Raw genomic sequence first — 21675 nt, forward strand, 5'->3', positions numbered from 1 at the left:
ACCAACCGAAGATGCGAAATTTCCTAGATTATTGAATCAAGCGCGCCATGTTGCAAATCACAAAATGACAGCCAGGTCAATTTTGCAAGTTTTCGACCAATACCAAAAAGCGCGCCTTAACTTTGTTAAATCAATCGCTGAATTAGCGCTACGCCCCGCCAACATCCCAATCCTCGACGAGCAGAACATCCTAGGTAAACCATCCTTTACTAACTCACCCCCAAACCCCCAATTCCAGAACTCCTGCAGCCCCTTCTAAGCGATGTGTGCAAACAAATCCAAAACTGCGCCACGATCGCCCTCGGCCGAATCATCCAAAACGACCACACCATGGCGAAAAAATTCACCCAAACCCACCTGATCACCCTCCTGTTGGCAGCCCTGCCCAAAGAAAACGTCGGTAAACCCCCGCTTAACTGAAAACTGAACCAAAACTTGCAGAAGCACCAGAAAAACTCGATTCTTTTCGTCTTGCGATCGGTTTGTAAATATGACCCGCAATTGGCGAATTTCATCGTTGAAACGGGAGCCCTCAACGCGGTTATAACCTGTATGGAGGATTTTGAACCGTCGGTTCAGGAGTCGGCTGCGTGGGTTATCGGTTACATCGCACGTCATAATCAAAATTTGGCCAAGAAATGCATAGAAGCCGGCGCTGTGCCTTTGCTGATTATGTGTCTTCAAGGGCCACACTTGACTCTGAAGCAGATTTCGGCAAGTGCCTTGTGTGATATTGCGAAACATTCGATAGAACAGGCGCAGAATATTGTGGATGCTGGCGCAATTCCGTACTTGGCCAAGAATTTGAGTAATTTAGACGAGAAATTGAAACGGCAAGTTTTGGCCGCTTTGAGTAAGTTATCGGGCGTCCAGTCGAATAAATTTTTAATTCAAAATGCTGGGAATAAGCAAGCTTACATTTTTTTAACTATACAGGATGGTCCAGCCCGTCTTCTGTAGCTCAGTTATTATTAAAGTTGGAGTTTTTATATTTTGTAGATGTTATTTATACTCTAGGACACATCATCAGGAAAATATTTTTGATTATACTGACTGCCTCAAAAAGGTATAACGTCATAATAAGCAAGTTTTTGAATGGCATGCTATTATTTTCTTGTGCTTATTATAATACCTTCTTACGTGTCCCTATTTTTTTAATTCGGTTTAGGGATTACTGTTAAAAAAATTAAAAAATCGGTTTTACACCTTTAGTTAAAAAATTATAAAAAACAGAAACTGTGCTTTTTTGACGACGTTATTACTACGTAATTGTTAAACAAGGTTTAACAGATTTATTAAGTAAGTTTGATTGATTTGAATTACTACAGGGAGTTTACAGCTTATTTCCAAACTTTTAAACTTTATAGAGCTTTTTATTTTGCTTATTTTAAATGGTAACCCCTGTGTATTTTTATCTCAATCGATGCAAAACTGAAAAACGAACATTTTTTCTTATTACAACTCTAACGTAAATTCTAACACATTCGGAGTTATTTACAAAAAAAAACTTGTTTTGTCTGCAATTTTATTAACAAATTTAATTTTAATAAAAGTCGAAGATGGCTCCCACCCTGTTTATTTTTATATCATTCGATGTGGAATTAAAAAAGGAACATTTTTTGTTATGACAACCATATTGCAAATCCTAACACTTTCGGAGTTATTTCCCAAAGACATTAACCATGTTCGACTTTTTATCATTAAAGTCATTTGTCATTGACAGAATGGTTTTTAGCAAATAAGTCCGAATGTGTTAGGATTTACATGGTTGTAATAACAAAAAAAATGTTTTTAATTCTGCATCGATTGACATAAAAAATAACGGTGTTAAAACCATATTCGAACTTCGATACGTATTCATTAAAATTGTCATTAAAATACTTGAAAAAACAAGTTTTTATCAAATAACTTCGAATCTATTAGGATTTTGGGTTGTAATATAAAAAGTTGATCGTTTTTTAATTTTGCATCGAACGATATAAAAATAAATAGGGGTTGCCGTTTAAAATAAGCAAATTAAAGAGCTCTAAAATTTTAAAAGTTTGGAAATAAAATGTAAGCACCCTGTAATAATTCAAATCAATCAAACGTAATTAATAAGTTTGTTAGACCTTGTTCAATACGTACCTAGTAATAATATCATCAAAAAATTACCGTTTCTAATTTTTAGTAATTTTTAAAATTAATAATGTTTGGTTTTTATTTTCTTTTAACAGTTATTCCTGAAAAGACATGTAAGAAGACATGTAAGAAGGTAAAAACAGAACATAATGAGCACACGTCGTGCTTTTTTTGGGACACTCTGTATAGTCAAAAATATTCTTGAAATGTGTCTTAAAGAAACTTTAATAGTAACTGAGCTGCAGAAGACAGGAGCTAGGGTGGACCATCCTGTATAAAAACGTATAGTTGAAGAATTATTTGTTTGAAACCCCGAGAAGTGTTTTTTAAAAATTATTCAGAATCGGTAAGAGTTAGAAAAATGTTTAAAAGAAAAATTATAAAGCATCAAAGTTTTCGTAGGTAGATATGTACAGAAAAATTATAAAGCATCAAAGTTTTCGTAGATATGTTCTATGTGGTTAATAAAATAAAGGGAAATAATTTTCGAGGTTTTTTTATTTACTAAGAAATGAATTAACTTTCATTTTTTGCAATAACAAAGTTATGGACAATCTTGACTGTTGTAGAAGAGAAAAAAAGTTTACTTCCTGTAAATTTGACTTTTTAGAAATAAGGCCGATTTCATAATTAAATTTAATTATCCATTGTATCTCAATGTCAACTTTAAAATGTGTAAAAATGTGTAAAATAACCTGTGTATTGTAAGGACTACTCGCCCATTTATTATATTGTCCACTACAGACTAATTAGAAGCCTGTTGAAAATTTTATTATTATTATTATTATTATTATTATTATTAATTATTATTATTTACTTTCAATACTATAAAAATGTCGACGTTGCATTTTTTCTCAAAATTACTTGTTACAAATTATTCATAAATTAATACTCGTAAAGTTTGCGCAAAACGTTTTTTATGTTTATACCGTACGTTATAACCTTTTTTTCTTAGCAACGTGTTAATCTAGCCAATACAAAATCAAGTTTTGAAAACTTTCACTCTGACAGATGTATAGATACAAAAACATATCCAGAGATGATTTAATTTTATCAGTCGTCTTACGTTTGATAAAATTTTTCTTTAAGCAATAAAAGCTCTTTTTCTTAAAAAAAAATGTTATCGTTTCCTTATTTTTAACCGCCCTAACTCTCTTTTAATTTTAATGATATCAAAAAAGTCAAAACACCATTTCTAGGTAAAATTTTGTTTTTCAATTTTTCTTTACAATTTTTTTCTAGCTCATATCAATTTTGAATAATCTTAAAAAAAACCACTTTATTTTCATTTTTTCAACCCCTCTTTACGGATCTGAACAAACAATTTTTTGACTAATAAAATAAATGATTTTAAATACAGCCTGTTCCCACATTAGAAGTATTGAAAGTTCTAATAAAGATATTTGCAAGTTGGTACTCAGCCATAATCCGTTGAGTTTTGCTCAATGAAAATTTTTTGAAGATGGCGGCACTTCCGGTTATACCGGAAGTTGCTATCAACTTTCTTATTTTAAATAGAAATCTGAGTTTTTCACTGCGTTTTTGAATTAGTTGAGTTATTTTAAGGACGTTTTCATCTGCATTCCCTATTCCTAAGTTTAACCGTTTTCGAGATATTTTAAGATTTTTTTTAATTTTTGGATTTGCACCTGCACTTAAAAAATCGGTCACTTTCTCAGTTTTAGAGATTTCGAATTCATATTTGGAAAATTAAAAGAGAAAGCTTATATCTGTTCTCCAGTGTGTTTAAAACTGGAAAAGAAGTAAATAAACGTAAAAATTTTAAGGTTCAAGTTCCCATAACTTAATTTTTTCAAATTAGATGTCCCAATTTTAATTTTTTAAGATGGAAAATTGTTTTCTGCATCGATCTGTGTTAGCATTCCCTTTACCTATCTGTAATAATATTCAAGTTATTTTGTTTTTTTTTAGGTTGGCAAGAAGCAAATTCCGGACCGTATTTTTGCTAATTTCACAAATTTCAAGAGGCGTTCTTGCTTGATTACCTTCATTATCATCAATACTCGTGTTTTTTGCCAAAATTTGGATAAAACAAAAATTTTAAATTAATATTTCGCTTAAAAAGTTGAGACATTACCAACCGTCACAAAAATCCCTAAATCGACTAAAATAACAGTTTTTGTTTAAAAACAGCAAAAAGGGTGCAAATTACAAAAAATAGTATAAAAACTGGTTTCATAAGACGTTGAAGCCTGATCTTGTGAAACTTATTTTTTGGTATACTATTTTATAATTTGCGTTTAGTTTATAATATCAGTAGGAGTTGAATGAGTCTATGAATTTAGGGATATTTAATTAGTTTACAAGAGTTTCATCAATAATGCGTGAAATACACCGTACGATCAATTTAATCATCATTTCTTCTTTATTTATTATTTATTACCGTTACCAACTGACACCAAATTCCCTAGACGACAAAAAAAGTTTTTTTAATAATAATAAGAAAAAAAAAGGGCGCAATGTATAAAAAATACCATAAAATACTCGTTTTCTGAAGGTTTTTAAAACTTGTAAAACTTATAAAACTTGTTTTTTAATATTAATATACTATTCTAATTAAACAGATGACAACTCTGTTCAAAATTGTGTTGTCCGTCCTGTGAAAACAAAATAAATTCATTGGTTTAAAAAACCCTCTTAAACAAATTTTCAGATGACTATCATTATTAGAACTACCAATACTTTTAAAGTCGGGTTTAGACGGAAAACCTGTAGATATATTGCACAGTTATAATAAAAATACAAGCTTTCCCCAAAATTTAAAGGCACATTTGAGTGAACTAAACTGGTTGCAGGCGCCTGTGCCAAACATTCAGCTGAACTGGCCGAAGTCGTAATCGAAGCTGAAGTCTTCCCTTGTGTTTTCCTCCACATGGCACACGCGTGCCCCCACGTCCGGAAAAACGCAGCCGGTTTAACCCGCGACGTTGTCAAACACACTCTCGAGCTCACACAACTTATCGTCAACACTGGCGGAATCGGCGCTTTGATGGAGCTCCTCACCGAAGACCCGGGGGAAGCCCGTATCCCCTGCATCACCGCCTTGGGATACATTGCAGGTCATTCCGATCAATTGGCAATGTCTGTGCTCGGTTGTAAGGCGATAGTTTTACTCGGAGCGATTTTGAACGAATCGAAAGACGAAAATGTGTTAGCGGTGACGGCGTGGACTATTGGCCAAATCGGCAAACATAGTCCAGAGCATGCCAAAGCTGTGGCAGCGGCGAACTTGTTCCCTAGGTTGGTACAACTGTATGCAAGCGAAGAGACGTCGGAAGATCTCAAATTTAAGTGTAAATTGGCGTTGAAGTTGTGTTTGCAGAAGTGTCTCCTGGTGGCGGCGCTTGAACCGCTGTTGTATGATGCGCCCCCAAATATACTCAAGTATGTGCTGGGGCAGTATAGTAAGGTAAGTGCCAAAGTAATGGCAAGATGTTTTTAAATTTTTTATATTCTCACTGGTAAAACTATTTGAAAGAATGGCTTCACACGCATGTCCACAACTATTTTGAAACGCAGAAAAATAAAGCAAAACTTTAGTAACAACTAAAAGTAGGGTAGGAACACATAATTTTATTGTGAACTTTAAAACCGTGGCTCAATACAAACCCAAGTTACTTTTGGTTGTTTTTGTAATTGCAAACAAACTTCTATTTCCTATTATACAAGGTGTTTCAGCTAAGACTTTCGAGCTTAATGTCTCAGTTATTTATCAACGGATTGTTATGAAATCTAGTATGCACATATTTTAGGAGGTGGTCTTTCAATTAGGGGCAAAAAATTACCTCAAGTTAAAAAATGAAATTTTAAAACACATTTCTTTTATTTAAAATTAAGCCAAATTACCGTTGGATCATTAAACCCCAAAAATAAATGGCCACACAAAAAATTAACCAAATCGTTCGGCTGATTCAAGAAAAAAATTAAATTTCGTTGTTAAAAACTTAATCCAAATTTTGATGGTAATTTGGGCAGAAACCTTTTGAAACAATTGATGAAGAATTTCTATGCGGCATTTTCTGTACCACTGAAAAAAACTGTCAAAAGTGTGCGCGCTGTCAGAAAAGTAAAATTGTGTTAATTTGGTGAAATTACTTTAAAAACCAACAACAGTGGCTGAAATTTCCGTGTTGTTGAAAAAGGAATCAATATTCGCCTATGGAAAGTGTCGTTGGACTTTTTGTGAAATGTTATTTATAAAATTTAAAGTTCAAAGAATCGGCAATAATTTGAAGACACAGGAAGAGTACCTGAACTAAATCGAGTGAGGACAAAACACGTCACTGGAAACAAAGCAATAGTTGGGGCTGTAATTCATGCTTTTGAAGAGAATCCAATCAGCAGTGTACGAAACATTTCCAAAGTTCTGAATGTTCAAGTGTTTAAAATTTTTCAGTTGTTGTTCAGTCTTTTAGTCCTTTTTGAAAGAATTAAAGCATCCAGTACCAAAAGTAAGTCAAAAATATTGTTTTTTAACTTTGTATGGGTGAGAGCAGGGTTAGTCAAGCGGCATAGGAGAAACGGTTTATTAAATCATACTATCAACATGCGGCGCCACGTGCGTTATCTATGCAGATTTCTGTAAATTTGGGGTACGTGGCACGGTCGTTAATAGAAACTACTTATGCCATCTTTTGGTAGTGTGATTTTAAATTAAATGCACGAATTTATCCAAAAATCCAAAATATTAAGCAACCTTTGGCGCGCAATGTCACACTACATTCAACAGTGTCAAAAAGTTTTTTCAATTTTAAATGTTTCAATTTCCAATTTGAATTATTCTGCTAAGTGTTATGTTCGTGGTTTTCTCTTTTTATTCTTATTTGAATTCGTTTGTTGGTGTTATCTACTCCTAAAGTAATCTCAAAAACATTTAAGTTTTGAACTTTCGAAGGCTAAAATTTGGTAAGTCGGGATTTTTTTGCCACCAAAAATACTATGTAATACATATCTCCAGCTCTGGTGTGGACCTATTATACACTTAAAAGACTACCTACAACGTTGATTAAACAACTTCTGGCTGGCTGGAACACATGATTCTGGAAATAGTGCATCTCTTTACTTGTGAGAGCTGTCCAGAAACAAATCGACTTGGGCACCAAAAATAACTTCGAGAATTTAAACCAAATTGCATTTTTTGAGTGGACATCTATGATGGACACCGTTTAAGACTTCTACCTTGCACATAGTGTTTTTTATTTAATACACGCGTTCATTCATCCATTTGTTCAAAAGCCACAAAAACGTATCTTAAACTCCCTCCTTTTTACCGTTAAGTTTCAAGACTGGTGAATCCAACAAAGAGGAGTCCTTACATTAAAATCAGAAAAACCTCTTACTCATAATAAGTTCATATAAGTAAATTTGTTGTAAAGTCATCTACGTGAGTCTACAACCAACACGAAAACATACAAGAAATGTTTGCACAAACTATTAAAAGCACTATTTTTCTGTGAAAATTGAATTGGGCACATGTCTAAAACTCCAATGGTACCTTATTAGAGTCCGTATTTACTTATTTAGTTCTTTAATTTTTTTCCAAGTTTCAAAATAATGTTAAATAACCGGTTTTTGAGGGTGAGGAAGTCGCCAAATTAATATGTGGAATTATAATTGATGTTTTCATAATTTGTGAAACGTTAATTCATTAATAAATTATTTTCATTCGTTGTATTTATTTTTTCTTTATATTTATAATACTAACAAAATTTTGCAATTAAACACATTTAACCGTTTTCAATAAAATCGGTTATGTGTGTTTAAATTGTAAAAAAATAAAAAAAATAAATTGTATAAATAATAAAATATTTAAATTTGTAGCTAATTTTAGTTCCTCATACTACCAAGATATGGCGCTATTATCGAAATTTTGACGACCAGTGAATTACGTGTTACTTGATTTTCTATAACTACTATATTCTATGGGTGAGAGATAATTGTGAAATGTCCGTTGCGTGACAGTTACGTTTCTGCGAGTAGGAATGACCAAAATTCAATGGTAGTGCTCATTTGTCTCATAGAGACCTACGCTTTTGCATCTGTACCCACGTTTAACAGTTTGTTTCTCATTTTTTTCGCGAAACAGACGTCTTCCACGAAGGAGTTTTTTCTGACAGCATTTTTCACTGACGATAATTTTTTAATATAAGTCTTAAAAGGCCTAACATTTAAAAAAGGCATGTAAAAATTACGTTTTTAAGACTTGAGTTGTCGCATTAATTGGATTTTAATCTTTATCTTCTAAAATATCTGCATTTTAAATTTAACAAAAATCCGTTGACAAATATCTATGATATCAGGCTCGAAAGTCTTAGCTGAAACACCCTGTACGTACACATATTTTATATTATTCAAATTTTTTGTAGGTATTTTTTTTTTGTTTTTCGTTGTAGCAATTTTTAACTATGCACCTTTCAGGGCCCCTGGCGGCCGCCAGGTTTGCCAGGCGCTTAATCCGCCTCTGACTGGTTTAATAATTTGGCGCAAAAATCAAAACCCATTTCCTGATCAAATTTTATTATACATGTCAGCAATAAGGTTTACAACTACGTTCGGCATTTTTTTAATATTTAAAGCCTTTTACTTTGTTTATTTTAAATGGCAACCCCTGTTTATTTTTATACTATTCGATGGGGAATTAAAAAGTGAACATTTTTTCTTATTACAACTCTAAACTAAACAAGTTTTTATCAAATAACTCCGAATGTGTTAGGATTTACGTTATGGTTGTATTATAATAAGTTGATCGTTTTTTATTTCTGCATTGAATGATATAAAAATAAATGGAGGTTGCCATTTAAAATAAGCAAAATAAAAGGCTCCAAAGATTAAAAAGTCTGAAAATAAATTGTGAACAGTAGTAATTCAAATCAATCAAATTCACTTAATAAGTGTTTTAGACCTTGTTTAACACTTACGCAGTAAAAATGTCTTCAAACAAACACTATTTCAGTTTTTTATTAATTATTAAAACTAAAGAAGTAAAACCGATTTTTTTTGGTTTTTATTTTTTTAACAATAATCCCCGAACCGATTTGAATAAGTTTTTAGGAACATGTGAGAAGCTAAAAAGGTATCATAATGACCACAAAAAAATAATAGCTTGCTATTAAAAAAATTGATGACTATGACGTCATGCTTTTTTAGGGCCACTCTGTATAGTCAAAAATATTTTACTAAAATGTGTCCTACAGTATAAATACCATCTACAAAATATCAAAACTCCAACTTCAATAATAACTGAGCAATAAAAGACGGGAGCTAAGCTGGATCACCTTGTATAATTTAAAAAATGACGTATTTTTGTATCTAACTCCTTTAGAGGTGGAATTTCCTAAAATCCTAAATTACACCTTTACTCTTTTTTAACCAAATGTTCAAATATCAATTTTCATGGTTAGAACTTGAAGAATTACGTTTTGATAATTAACCTTATTGGGGGGTGAAACTTCCGAAAATCCAGAAATACGTGTTTCTTCATTTTTAACGGAAAGCTCAAGTATTAATTTATTTAATTTAAATATCAGCAATGTTTTTTAACCTTTCCTTTAGCTGTAATAACATAAAGTTGTATTTTTTTAAATAGGCACCAAAGGCGGCTGTTATATATTTAGAAAGCTTATTTTTTCTGATATGTCTATTTGTGTAATATATTCTTTTAAAATATTTAAAAAAATATATAACATTTCGCGTTTTCTTTATAGTAGGCCATGAAAATAATAATAAGCTTAATAGATAATTTCACATTTTTTACTTTAATAACCGTTCACAAAATTTCTAGATTATTCACACCTTTTATGTGAAATAATTTTTCCATGGCCAACTACTTTCAAATATTTTAAATATACATAATTTTATCAAAAGTATATAAAAATATCAAACTGTATTTATATTGTTTTCAGTTCAGAAAAAAATAAGCTTTTCGAAAATGTCATAGCCACCTATGATTCCTGTTTTAAAAATTACAACTTTATGTTATTACAGCTAAAAGAATGGTTAAAAAAATCGCTGAAAACATTATTAAATTATCTGTAAAAAAGTGCTTGTATAATGTCTTTGTTTTAAATGTATGTCTTTTATAATTAGAAAGATATGAATTTTTAAGATTTTGCAAAAACGTCATCTTTTTATTATAAGTCGAAAACAAAAGATGTTTGTTATATTTTTTTACAAATATAATTAAAATATAATATAATTAAAAATATATTTTTTTTGTAAAGGCCTATTAGTAGAGCTTACAATCATAAAAGAGTAGAATCGTTCCATTTAAAAAATTGTATGATGACGTAATGACGCCGTCATGACTGATCCAGTTAGGTTAAATTTGGACTCAATTAAAATGCCAAGTTATTTGTTTTTACATTTTTACGAATTTTATGCGTTACTTTAAACTCACTCTGTATTAGATGATATAGGGCGTCAATTGGCGTCGAAAAATCGCCAAATTCACAATAGTTTTCAAGTTGGTTTTTTATTTTATCTATTTTTGCTTCTGTTTGCTAAAATTGTTAGTCGGAGAACAAAGATCTTTCTTTTTTAAAAAAGATAGATAATTAAAAGAGCTTTGCAATGGTAGTAAATTTTATGGGATTATGTCCAATAGTTCCGGAGTTATTACCCGATAAATGTTCCAGGTATCGACAATCGACAAAAATTAAGAAAAATCAAACATTTGAAAATGCTATAAATGGTAGTAACAGTGATACGTGGAATGAACCGTTGAATTCACTGGAATAAACCATCTTGCTCTACAATTTTTAGTTCTTGAGTTATAAGTTTTAAAAATAATTTTATAATTTTTAATTTTAAAAAACTATTATTTTTAAAATAAATTTTCGAGTAAGCTGGTGTTTTACAAAAACTGATGTGATACTCAAAATCAACCGCAAAACTCACTGGAACAAACCCTTTTTGCTCTATAACTGTTAGTTTATAGTTTATGAACATTTAATGAAATAACCCGGCGCATCCACCATTTTTCAAACAAACATTATATTTTTTTAACTAGTCCTCGAATAAGCTGGTATTGTAACAAGGCTGGTATGTTACGCAAAATAAAGCGCAGAATTCAATGGTACAAACCGTTTTTTTTTTAACGACTTTTAGTTTTTAAGTTACGATTTTTAACTATTTTTAAATGTAAGACTTTGAATTATTCTATAGCCGTAACCGTTTTATAGTTTTATAGTTTTCGAGAAAAACGCAAAAATAATTACTTTGATAAATCTTTCATTTTTCTTATTTTTTCAATTATGACAAAACTATGTGAAAAAGTGAAATTCTTGTGATGCAGACCTATGTGAAATGATCCGGGAAATCGATTGGTGTCGAGAAAATTGATAAATTTACAACGCTGTTTAAGTTATGATTTTTTTATTCTTTATACCTATTTTTGTTTTAACGAGGAATTTTCTTGAAAGGTATTAATCGGAAAACAATTGTCTTTTCTTAAAGAGATGGATAATTAAAAGAGCTATTGCTTGATAAATGTTCCGGGTATAAAAAATCAACAAAAACCTGCACGAAAAGTGGATAAACTAAAATTAAATACATCGAACCTATTGATTTTTTTTTATAATTTTGACAACTTGAAGGCGTTATAAAAGCATAGAAAAATTGCCTTGACTATTAAAATTTTAGGCAAAAAAATTCAAAATTTTAAATCGAGTGAAACGCTGCTATAATACAGAAAATGAGCCGCCAAATTCACTGGAACAAATCGTTTTACTCATCGGCTTTTAGTTTTCGAATTATGATTTTTTTGTTGAAGAATTAAGTCATTTTCTTTGAAATGGTTATTCTAATTTTACGTAAATAAATTCAAAATTTTAATTCTTGTAAAAAGCTAACGTAAAACAAGCTGCAAAATCCACTGGAATAAACCGCTTTGCTCTAGGACTTTTAATTTTTGAGATATGTATTTTTAATGAATTGTCCGGCGCATCCACCATTTTTCAATTTAAAATAAAAAATAAGGTTTCGAGTAGGCTAATGTCGTAAAAAAATCGGCATGATACACAAAATGAGTCGTAGAATTCAATGAAACAAACCGTTTTGTTCCACGACTTTTAGTTTTTCAGTTATGATTTTTGTTAATATAAAACTTTGAATGCTTCTGTAGCTGGAACCGTTGTCCTGATACCTGATATTGTTTCGATTTTTGCTCTTAGTTTTATAGTTTCATAATTCTTATTTTCTTAATTCTTAATTTTAAGTTATATATGCATTTTGTTTTCATTTTACCAGTTTTTATTTACTTTCTCAAAAACTATAAGTTGGAGAACAATTATCTTTTTTTTTCTAGATGTATAATTTTTATTTCTAGATATATAATTAAAAGAGCTTTCCAACGCTAATAAACTTCAATGAGTTATCTTTAATAGTTCCGGAGTTATTGCTTGATAAATGTTCCGGGTATCGAAAATCAACAAAAACCTGAACGAAAAGTGGATAAACTAAAATTCAATAAATCAAACCTATTGATTTTTTTTTATACTTTTGACAACTTGAGAGCGTTGTAAAAAAATTTAGAAAAATTGACTTGACTATTAAAATTTTAGGCAAAAAAATCAATATTTTAAATCGAATGAAGAGCTGGTATAATACGTAGAATCAGCCGTAGGATCCACTAAAACAAAACGTTTTGCTCTACGACTTTAACTTTTCGAGATATAATTTTTTTTGTTTATATATTAAATAATTTTCTATTAGGCATTTAGGCAATCGTAATTTTAGGCAAAAAAATTCAATATTTTAAATCGTGTGAAACGCTAATAATACAGAAAATGAGTCATTTTCTTTGAAATGGTTATTCTAATTTTACGTAAATAAATTCAAAATTTTAAATCTTTTAAAAATCTGACACAATACGTAAAACGAGCTGCAAAATTCACTGGAACAAACCGTTTTGATCTAGGACTTTTAATTTTTGAGATATATATTGTAATAAATTGCCCGGCGCATCCACCATATTTCAATTTAAATTTAAAAAATAAGGTTTCGAGTACGCAATGTTGTAAAAAAAAATCGGCATAATACACAAAATGAGCCGCAGAACTGAATGAACCAAACCGTTTTGTTCCACGACTTTTAGTTTTTCAGTTATGATTTTTATTAATGTAAAACTTTGAATGCTTCTGTAGCTGAAACCGTTGCCCGACGGCTCCAGGTTTTGACAACAAAATAGACAATTTAAGGCGCTACCTGACATTGTTTCGATGTTTGCTCTTAGTTTTGTAGTTTCATATTTCTTATTTTCTTAATTACGGCAAAATTATTTAAAATAGCGAAATTATTATGATGTAAGCCTATGGAAATAATCCGAGGAATCGACTGGCGTCAAGAAAATCCCCAAATTCCCAATAGTTATACATATATGCATTTTTCTTTATTTTACCAATTATTATTTGCTTTCTCAAAAACTATAAATTGGAGAACAATTATCTTTTTTTAGAAAGATATATAATTAAAAGAGCTTTTTAACGATAATAACCTTCATATAGTTACCTCTAACAGTTCTTGAGTTATTGCACGATAATTGGTATGGGTACCAGAAATCAACAAAAATTTGGCAAAAAATAGCAAAAAAATCGAAGCAATTGACTTTGTTTGCACAGAGATGTCAAGGATTTTAATAGTTTATACAAATTGTGCAAAAATATATAGGGTGTTCCATTTAAAAAAAATCTAACTTTGGTTCACCACCCTATATAATACTCTGTGTGCATTAAAAATATTTTTAGTTTGTGGACTTTACTTTGGTCTATCGGATAATAAAAATCAAGTGGCAAAAAAGTTATAGACCGATTACGCAACCTTGGGTCACCCTGTATGTTCCGTTATGTTATTAGTTATATTACCCCCTATTTGCTAATATGATAAAGAAAAATGAATAATTTAATTTAAATAATTTAAATGAAGTTAAAAAAAAAATTATGTTTTTTTAGAAAAAAGGTTTTATTTAAAAGATGCACTAAAAAGTAAAAAATAATGTTTTTCTATCAGAGGGGAATATTTTTGCTTACAAATTAGGATTTTAAAATGCTTTGAGAACATTGCTTAATTTAAGAAAGTAATTCTGTAATGCGTTTTGTTGTGATTTATGACTTATGACCGTTCGAAAAGCAAATATTTTCCTCTGATAAAAAGACATTATTTTTTACATTTTAGTGCATCTTTTTTTCTAAAAAAAACTTTTTTTTTATTTTTTGCTTTTTAGTCTTTACTAAAAATGCTTAGGTATTAATATATTTCCCAATGAGCAACATACCATTAAGGTTGATCGAAAACCCATTTTTAAACATAACCTAAAACTTCAAAACCCCATTTAACCACTTTATGGGATATCCACTGTAACGAATTTATGTGAATTTACTCAATTTGTGTCCACAGCGTTAGATAATCGTTTACACGTAGATGCGATTTATACAGATCTGACGAATGCGTTTGATAGAGTGAACCATTGTATATTATTGAGGAAATTGAAGCATACTGGCTTTTGTGATCAAATGCTAATGTTAATGCAGTCAATGATTATCGGTAGGGAACAATTTGTTGAGTATGAAAGTTTCAAATCGGAGTTATTTTGTGCTAAAAGTAGAGTTGCGCAAGGTTCTAATCTAAGTCCGCTTTAATTTATTATTTTTTATAATGATGTTATCAGGGATATGAAGAATTGTAAAATATTTATATATGCAGATGATCTAAAAATTACACACACTATTCAATCTTATGAAAATTGTCTAGAATTACAAAATAATATTGATGTCTTAAACTCGATTAGAGTTGAACATTAAAAAATGTAAAAAGATCACATTTCCTAGAAAATCTAATTTGATTAACTTTAATTATAATATAAATGGTACCGTACTTGAAACGTGCAATAAAATTACGGACGTCGGTATAGTTATGGATAGTGGTTTGACCTTTACACCTCATATTATTCAGCTAACTAGTAGTGCATTAAAGACCCTGGGCTTTATATGTAGAAATACGAACGAATTTACTAATCGGAAGTAAAGTTACCGTTGGGGGCGCCACTGAGCTAGGTCGAAAACAGTTACCATAAATGGCGGGAAAATGTTTATTCGGATATTTTGAGCCTTGTACGAATTTTGGAGCTTCACAATTATTACATTGCCTATGCGGAATGATTATTTCATCTTTGATTCAAGAAACTTATGTTGACAAATTAGAGATGACGAGGAAAACAGGAATAACGAATGACTGTTTGGTTCACTTTCTTTATTGGAAAATTATTACAAAGACATTGAAAAGCCTACCTTTTGGCATAATTTACGTTTAAGTGTATTACCAGTTGTTAATCTTAATTGTAGTTTTGTTGATTTATCGAAGTATTTCATGATCTTATCAGTGGAAAAATTCTAACCTAAAATTCACAAACTTCACAAATATATTGGTTTCTTGAGCCAAACTTTGTGTTCGCTGTGATCCATTACTTATAATCTTTAATTAGACAACTGTTTGATAACACTTTGTAATGAAAATTCAAATCTTTTTCACTTTTAATCCACTTTCAAATTCCAACAATAAACACTTTATACCACGAAAAACCGCAGAACCAAAGTGAACGCTAGTATTTACCACCACGTACTTTTAAAGTGATTCTCTCTAATGTAAGCAATTAACACTATACACGCAAAATTGTTAAAGAATTCATTAAATGTCAATTAAATGTGGAATTACGAAAATTTCGTTACTGTTTTCGACACAGTTCAAAAGTCATCACCAGAGGGCGTCTAGTTAATTTTATTTCCGAAATGTATCTTGCATTAAAACTTTATTTTATGCTCTTGTTAAGTCTAAGCTTGAATATTGTTGTGTTGTTTGGTGTGCGTTCTACCAGTTTAATGTAAATGTTTTGGAAAATATTTTAAGAAAATTTTGTAAACACTTATATTTTAAAATTTATAATAGATATCCTGTAAGGCACTGTGATCAAAGTGATCTTTTAAGAAATGTAAATGAAAGCACTGTATTAAGTAGGAGAAATGTTCTATGTATTATTTTTCTTCAAAAACTTTTATGTGGTGAATTTATCAGCTCTGATCTTCTGGATCAAGTGAACATTGTAGTACCTAGAGTTAACAACCGAAATCCTCTTAAATTTTTTCCACTCCTAATACCATTCATCATCTGAATTCTCCACTTTTTAAATGTTTTAAATTATATAATAATATTACAATAGATTTAAATATTTTCTTCAATAATTTCAAAACTAAAACTGTAAAGGTCAAGCTTCTAGAATTTTTTCTTCGTAGTTTATAATATTTTGTATAACTTAACTGTTTCAATTTTGTCCTTTTTTTTGGTACATTGTATTGTTACTTGTCCACTTTAGACTAATAAGTCTGTTGGAAATAAATAAATTATATTATTATTTAACCAAATAGGATTGCATTGTCACGCAGATTAAGTAAGATGCAAAATTTCAATTCATTGGGACAACGGGAACACTTTCAAATTTGGCTCCAAAAATATGAAACAGACATACAGACAACAAAGCAAGTTAAATAAAAGCTTTTAAAAAGACGAACATTAGGTAAATTAGGTAGACTCTGGGGTCATAAAAAAGTGCAAAAAATTCCTTGGGTTAGGAGGTAGAAGAGTGAGAAAATTTTTAAATCAGCCAAAAGGCAATTCTTTGTGTTATTTTTTTCTTTAGTTTTATTTGAAATAAATGCTCAAAAGAGAGCCAAAGTAGTCGCAAAATCACCTTTGGAATCTTTATTTAGCGTAAATAATAAATATCGACGCGTGTGAAGTGAATCCGAAAGAGCGCCTCGTGTCGTCGTCGTTCGGTATCGATTGTTTCCAGTTGCGCGACGCCACTTTGAAAATGTCGCGACGATGTTGCGAAAACCAGCCTCTGAAAAGCTCTACTTAAACACCAGCAACCTCTCCGTCGTCGGCATCCAAGTCCACCGTCCTCGCCGTCTCCGCACCCATCACCACCAGCAGCGCATTCTCCTGGACACCAGTCCGGTGAGTTCAGCCAGCGTTGTCCCACCTCCACGTCCCAGTGTCGTCCTCGGCGAGGACGTCGTCAGTCGCCAGGTGCGCAAAATTCGCGAAACCGTTCAAGTGGAGGACTTTGAAAGGCTTCTGATCGGCTTAGGCGGACGTAGAGACGTCGCGACGGAGACGGCGTTCGGTGACGTCTACCACGACTTCTTCGAGGTGTATTACGACGTGCTGAAGGCCAGGATGGCGGCGGCCTCCATCACTTAAGCCTTTACAACACGTGGAAACTTCTGTGATATATACAGGGTGGCGAAATGGATTGCAAAGTGCCAGTCAATGTCAATAAAACGCGCGAGCTGGACAGGAAGGTTTTAAGGGACACGCTGTATTCGGAGATTTTCCAAAGACACAGACGGTCGATTTTCGCGCTCGGCTCGTTTTTACGAATGTTAAAGACGAAAAAGTCGAACTATAATGTTATCAAACAAGACGGTGAAAGTGAGTGATGATTTGTAGTGCTTTAAACCGTCCCTTTTCGTTTTCTTGCACTTTCGGCTTAAATGTGAATGTGTGTGTCAAAAAAGTGCCTTCACCGATCACCAGTTAGAGCCTCTAGTGTTGTTATTAACGCCTTCAATTATGTACTTAATCACCGGATATGTCTGAATTTTATACGAGTGATAACTGATACTATACACCAAATTCGTTTAGTTGACAATTTTATACTGCCGAACGTAGTTGTAAACCTTATTGCTGACATGTATAATAAAATTTGATCAGGAAATGGGTTTTGATTTTTGCGCCAAATTATTGAACCAGTTAGAGGCGGATTAAGCAAACCTGGCGGCTGCCAGGGGCCCCAAAAGGTGCATAGTTAAAAATTGCTACAACGAAAAACAAAATAAAAATACCTACAAAAAATTTGAATAATATAAAATATGTGCACGTACAGATATTTGTCAACGGATTTTTATGAAATTTAAAATGCAGGTATTTTAGAAGATAAAGATTAAAATCCAATTAAGGCAACAAATCAAGTCTTAAAAACGTAATTTTTACATGCCTTTTTAAAATGTTAAGCCTTTTGAGACTTATATTAAAAAAATTATCGTCAGTGGAAAATGCTGTCAGACAAAAATCGTTCGTGGAAGACGTCTGTTTCGCGAGAAAAATGAGAAACAAACTGTTAAACGTGGGTAGAGATGCAAAAGCGTAGATCTCTATGAGACAAATGAACACTACCATTGAATTTTGGTCACTCCTACTCGCAGAAACGTAACTGTCACGCAAGGGACATTTCACAATTATCTCTCACCCATACAAAGTTAAAAAACAATATTTTTGACTTACTTTTGGTACTGGATGCTTTAATTCTTTCAAAAAGGACTAAAATACTGAACAACAACTGAAATATTCTAGACACTTGAACATTCAGGACTTTGTAAATGGTTCGTACAATGCTGATTGGATTCTCTTCAAAAGCTTGAATTACAGACCCAACTATTGCTTTGTTTTGTGTCTTCAAGTTATTGACGATTCTTTAAACTTTAAATTTCATAAATAACATTTCACAAAAAGTCCAACGACACTTTCCATAACGAATATTGATTCCTTTTTCAACGACACAGAAATTTCAGCTACTGTTGTTGGTTTTTAAAGTAATTTCACCAAATTAAAACAATTTTAATTTTCTGACAGCGCGCACACTTTTGACAGTTTTTTTCAGTGGTACACAAAATGCCGCATAGAAATGCTTTATCAATTGTTTCAAAAGGTGACTGCCCAAATTACTATCAAAATTTGGATAAAGTTTTTAACAACAAAATTTAATTTTTTTCTTGGATCAGCCGAGCGATTTGGTTAATTTTTTGTGTGGCCATTTATTTTTCGGAGTTTAATGATCCAACGGTAATTTGGCTTAATTTTAAATAAAAGAAATGTATTTCAAAATTTCATTTTTTAACTTGAGGTCATTTTTTTGTCTCTAATTGAAAGACCACGTCCTAAAATATGTGCATTCTAAATTTTATAACAATCCGTTGACAAGTAACTGAGATATTAAGCTCGAAAGTCTTAGCTGAGACACCCTGTATAACGAAAAGCACTAATTTTCAAATATTGTGAGAAGTTGCACCGGAATTAGTATTTTAAACAAATAAATTGTGACAAAAATTTGAAAAAGTACCAAATGAATTACAAGACTATCGTTTGATGCAGAAGAGAAGTCAGGCATGCATTTACCAGAAGAGAAAATTTTATTATCAGTTCATTTTATGTTATATTATGCAATAACATCAAGGCAGAACGAAGTTGAAGATCCCAAACATCAACCAAACATATGAAACAGCAATAAAACTTTTCAGAATATTTTTTGATTTAAAATTACCAAAAGATACAACAAAGAATGCTTTAACCAAAATAAAAGAGACAATAATGTTAGTAATTTTGAGGATGAGAAATGTGTCAAGTTGTCAGTGAAATGTCGTCAACGTTTCCAAACGTCGAAATCATTTTAAAAATCTTTTGACAATTCCGATGTCAAATGTTTGAAACATTTTTTTTCAAGCTTTTTTGTGTTAAGACGAGTCAAAAACTATTTGAGAAGAATGATGGGGGAAGAAAGACTAAACAGTTAGGCAACTTTACACATAAAATAAGAAAACTTTAGATGAATTAAATACTAGAAAAGCTTTGTATAAAAACTTTTTTTGAAAGATATTCTCATTTTTATGATTTATTTTAACTTTCATTTTGTTTTCAAATAAGTGTTTTTGAACATGTCAATATTTTAATATTTGTTAATTTTTTTAATGTAAATTTTTTTGAAACATTAAGGACCGACTCCCAAAACATTTTACACTCGGTTTCATAACTATAAAAACGCCAACGTCGCATTTTACCGAATTATTTTTTTAAATAAGATTGCTAAAATTGTGAAATGATTAGATCTCTCATTGAATTACATTAGCTATCATATTTTTAAAGTGCATGAAGAATTTATAACAGCTAATTTTGAGAGAAAATGCGACGTTGGCGTTTTTATAGTTTAGAAACAGCTAATAATCACAATTTAAATTTAATTCGTGATTAACTTGACGTTTGTCAATACAAAATAAATGGAAACTTAATTCGAATTGTTTAATCTTGAATTAAATTTTAATTTTGCTTTCTATGAACCGACTCTTAATTTAATTCGCAATTAAATGCGTGATTAACTGATCACATGACCAAATTGAACAAGTGTGAAAGGTTCATTCGCGTTGTTAACTTTTAACAACGAATTAAATTTCAACAAAGCTTTCTATAAACCGGCCCTTATTAGTTTTATTATTAATTATATAAAATCAGAACCTTTTTGGAACAGTCTTTTTCTTTTTTAAGAGGGGCCCCAAAACTTTTTACCGCCAGGAACCCCCGATCTGTTTAATCCGCCTCTGGAACCAATAGCCGGCCAGTTAATAGTTTAGGTATTATAAACGGGTTCTATAGAACGTTTTGTTGTGGTGCGAATTGTTTTGAAGCACGACGAAGGAGTGCTCCAATAGAATTAAGTATTTTAAAACGAGTGTAATATACTATTTTTTCTACTTTCTGTTTTTATTATTTGTTTTTGTTTAGTTTAACTTATCAAAATTCGTTTAAGGGGGAGAATACCCACGCTAAAAAGCGTCGAATTTCAGCAATTTTTCTCGGTGTTTTACGGTCGTTTTGAGTAACGTTGTTGAAAGTTATTTAAAGGATACATTCTTCTGCTAGTACAAAAGTACAAAAGTGTTTTAAAATGCTGTAAGTGCTTTATTTAATTCAGAAAAAAATCATGAAAACTGAAAAAAATTGGTGTACTTTGAACAGTATTTCCCATCAACATTGTGTGTTAAAGAGAAAATAAATTACTTTTGCACCTATAGTGGACTCTTGGAAATAAAGCTGCTTTTGTTTTAACTTGAAATTGCCTATCGTTAACTGGTAAAAATCTTAAAACGAACTTGCGGTAGTGGCCTATGATATCAGCGATCCTTCTACTGCGCGTTCGCTTCAATTCAGTGTCGTAATTACTAAAAAGAGTTGCATAAAAATTCTCTTTGTGATACTACTTTCAGTTTCACAATGAACAGGTGTTAGAAAGTTTATTAAAAGAAATTGATTTGTACGATAGATTTTGCCTCACGACCCCAAAGCTCGGCGCCTTTTTGTCACAACTGGCGGTTTGAAGAGAATGCAGCACATTGAAGCCCAGCCGGGAACTACGCTCATGGAATACATATCAATTATTAATTCCTGTTTCCCGGAAGAAATCGTTCGATACTACTCGCCCGGATATCCGGAAACATTGCTAGATAAAGTGGAGCAATACTCCCCACAAGTGATAGACCTAATTGATTGTTTTATTACATTATTAATTTTTGGATTTTAGATGATGACGGTGCTGCAAGAAGTGTCGAGTAAAAACGAAGAAGCGCAAGTTATGCTACCGCATGCTTCCCCAAGTGAAGAATTGGAGAATCTGTTGATTTGATAAATTATGGTGCGAAAATAAATTAATAAATAAAA

General features: G+C 31.4%; 1 protein-coding gene across 1 annotated transcript; it reads left to right on the plus strand.

Moving 5' to 3' along the window:
- Nucleotides 1–21675, plus strand: LOC658133 (sperm-associated antigen 6). The gene is made up of 6 exons (XM_964543.4): nucleotides 1–194; nucleotides 239–396; nucleotides 442–853; nucleotides 4938–5551; nucleotides 21281–21487; nucleotides 21539–21675. The coding sequence occupies exons 1-6, from the start codon at nucleotides 65–67 to the stop codon at nucleotides 21638–21640; spliced, it is 1623 nt and encodes a 540-aa protein (XP_969636.1). The 5' UTR covers nucleotides 1–64; the 3' UTR covers nucleotides 21641–21675.

The sequence above is a fragment of the Tribolium castaneum genome, chromosome 8 (genome assembly GCF_031307605.1).
Source record: "Tribolium castaneum strain GA2 chromosome 8, icTriCast1.1, whole genome shotgun sequence".
Lineage (NCBI taxonomy): Eukaryota > Metazoa > Arthropoda > Insecta > Coleoptera > Tenebrionidae > Tribolium > Tribolium castaneum.

Excerpts from the sequence above, each read along its gene's own strand:
- LOC658133 (XM_964543.4), top strand. The coding sequence starts at position 65 with ATGACAGCCAGGTCAATTTTGCAAGTTTTCGACCAATACCAAAAAGCG. Across the intron at positions 195-238 it reads CGACGAGCAGAACATCCTAG|AACTCCTGCAGCCCCTTCTA; the intron begins GTAAACCATCCT and ends CCCCAATTCCAG. Across the intron at positions 5,552-21,280 it reads TGCTGGGGCAGTATAGTAAG|ATTTTGCCTCACGACCCCAA; the intron begins GTAAGTGCCAAA and ends TTTGTACGATAG.